Source organism: Myotis davidii, unplaced genomic scaffold, assembly GCF_000327345.1.
Source record: "Myotis davidii unplaced genomic scaffold, ASM32734v1 scaffold586, whole genome shotgun sequence".
NCBI classification, from domain to species: Eukaryota; Metazoa; Chordata; class Mammalia; order Chiroptera; family Vespertilionidae; genus Myotis; species Myotis davidii.
The window spans coordinates 946,145-948,685 of NW_006296809.1; the positions used below are offsets into that span (position 1 = coordinate 946,145).

Genomic DNA, 2,541 nt, shown 5'->3' on the forward strand with positions numbered 1-2,541 from the left:
CGGCCGCTGTTCCCGGCGCCCACCCCCGTCAGCGCCCACACGCCTTCCTTCTCCTGCGAACTTTCCTCCTGTGGCTGTCGCTTCCCAGGAACAGGGCTGTGGCGCTCTCTCTCTCTCTCTCTCTCTCTCTCTCTAATCCTCACACGAGGGCATTTTCCATTGATTTTTAGAGAGAGTGGGGGAGAGAGGGAAAGACCCAGAGACACATCGACGTGAGAGAGACCTCGATGGGCTGCCTCCTGCAGGCGCCCCAACCAGGGCCCGGGCTGGGGAGGATCCTGCACCCGAGGTCCGTGCCCTTGACCCGACTCGAACCCGGGACCTTGCAGTCCACAGGCCATCGCTCTATCCACTGAGCCCACCCGGCTCGGCTCTCCTGTTCCTACGGAGACACGTGTCCCATCAGAGGCCTCGCCCCTCACAGGCCCCCCTCCAAACGCAGCCCCCGCTCAGGGCTTCCCCCCGAGGCTCAGGGCTTCCCCGGACGGATCGGGGACGGACATTCAGCTTCACGGGAACCCAGGGCTCTCACCGCGGACCCGTCACTCGTGGTCCCGCCCGTCCCCTCGCTGGCTCCGCCTGTGTGTCTCCCTCGGCCCTCGGCCTCTGCCAGGAGGGCTCGGTTTCCGTTCCGCAGCTTTAAGCGACTTGGACACCCGGTGGCGTGTTCAGTCTCTGACCTGTCGAGTGCACGGGCGAAGGGCAGAGCCAGCGCCTTGGGGCTGGTGTGTCCCCCCGACCTGCCCAGCCCCCCGGCCATCCCTGCCTCGGCCCCTGCGCCCTGCTGCCTCGCTCTGTTGGGGGGACGGTCACTCCTGTGGACGTGAGCAGGGACCCACCGTGGACCAGGTTCCCCCAGAACAAGCCAGGGGGGCACCTGTCGTCTGGGCAGACAGAGGCCCTGGGGGGGTCAGGGGCAGGCTGATGGGGGGCAGGTGGGACGAGGGGCACGTGGACGAGGGACCCCAGGCCGAGCCTGAGGTATGAGCCCCACGTGGTGGGGAGGGAGGTGCTCGCTCTGCCCCCAGCCCCACCCTGGTCGCCCCTGGGCATGGAGCCCTCGAGGGAGGGCCAGGCCACGTGGCCCCCACCTTGGCTGTGGCTCCTGCCCCCCAGGAACCCAGCCGCGTGGCTCTGACCGGGAGAAGCAGATCTGCGCTCACCGTGACCAGGTTCCGGCAATTCCCGCCCAAGCCAGTCACTTGCTTGTTTTAAAAGCATCCGTCTCCGTTTCCACATTCGCGTCCCCCCGCCCCCCCCACCCCTGTCCAGTCCCCCGAGGTCTCCCCTGTGGGGCTGTGAGCTGGAGCTGCTGGCTGAAGGCGCTGCTTCACACGCCCGTGTCAAAGGGGCTGGGGTGCAGGGCTTACGCTCTGGGACCAGAACTGGGTCCCGACGTGGCCCCGGGAGAGGGCTCCCCACTCCCCTTCCGGACTTGATCGCATGCGTGTCGTGAAAGTGGCGTTCGATGATGGGATCCTTCTTTTGCTTCCCCTGCCCCGGGGTTTGTTGGGTTGAGGACCCCCAGGGGCTCGTGTCTGGGGGACTGGGCGGCGCTGGTGGGCGCCGTGGTCAGGCTCACTGGACCGCGTGGCAGCCGCTGCCCCTGGGCGGGCGGGAGGCATAAATCTCACCTGAGCTCGAGTCTCGTCGTCCCGGGTACGAGGCACCCGGTGTCCCTGCCGGAGCGAAGGGGTCACAGGAGGCGGGAGGACACGGTCTCGGATGGTCCCTCAGCCTGACCCTGGCGGGTGCCTGCCTTGCAGCATCGGGCTGCTGTCTGGGCCCGTCTGTCCTCCCCCCCGGGGTGTGATGGGACCACGTGAAGAGGGAGCCACGTGGGGATGGGTTATCTTCTTTTTGTTAAGTTGTATGAGTTTTCCTGTAAATGTTGGAGATTAAACCCTTATCGTAAATAACATTGGCAAATATTGAACATTATGTTTTGAATTCTGACCTGCCTCCCAGGCCCTGGCCGCCCGATAGCAGCCTGTCCCGAAGGCACCTGCTCACAACCTTCCCGTGTCCTTTCCAGAATCCATCTACCGCCGCGGAGCCCGAAGATGGAGGAAGCTGTACCGCGCCAACGGCCACCTCTTCCAAGCCAAGCGCTTTAACAGGGTGAGCGCTTCCCCCCTGGATGTGGGCTCTGGCCGTCGTGTGCCAAGTGCTGGGTGCTGAGTGCTGAGTGCTCTGTGCTGAGTGCTCTGTGCCGAGTGCTCTGTACCCCTGTCGCCACCTGCTGAGAGGCCACTGGCCCGGGAGCGGGCGTGTCTGAGAGGGCGGGCCCTGACCTCGAGGTGTAGGATTTGACCAGTTTTCTTAAATGAGCTCCAACCAGGCTGTGGGTACAGTTGCCCCCTTTTTATTTGCCACCCTCTCAGCAGAGAGAAATGTGTTTAAAATGACAAGAGAAACGGAAACCTGTACATGAGTTACGGCTGGAAAGTTCTAGCTGGGAAGCAGCGGGGGCCTGGGCGCGGTGGGCGAGCTGTGGCCGTGGAGCGGGAAGCAGCCATGGGCCTGGGCGGGGTGGGGAAG

At 64.7% G+C, this 2,541-nt stretch overlaps 1 protein-coding gene across 1 annotated transcript in view; it reads left to right on the forward strand.

Moving 5' to 3' along the window:
• The window catches only part of PRKCZ (protein kinase C zeta), a gene marked incomplete at its 5' end in the record, with an annotated part of 67,508 nt that overhangs the window by 33,650 nt on the left and 31,317 nt on the right, over nt 1-2,541 (forward strand). The window contains one exon of the mRNA XM_015569687.1: nt 2,036-2,121. Within this exon, the coding sequence (XP_015425173.1) occupies nt 2,036-2,121 (86 nt within the window). The remainder of the gene's footprint in view (nt 1-2,035; nt 2,122-2,541) is intronic.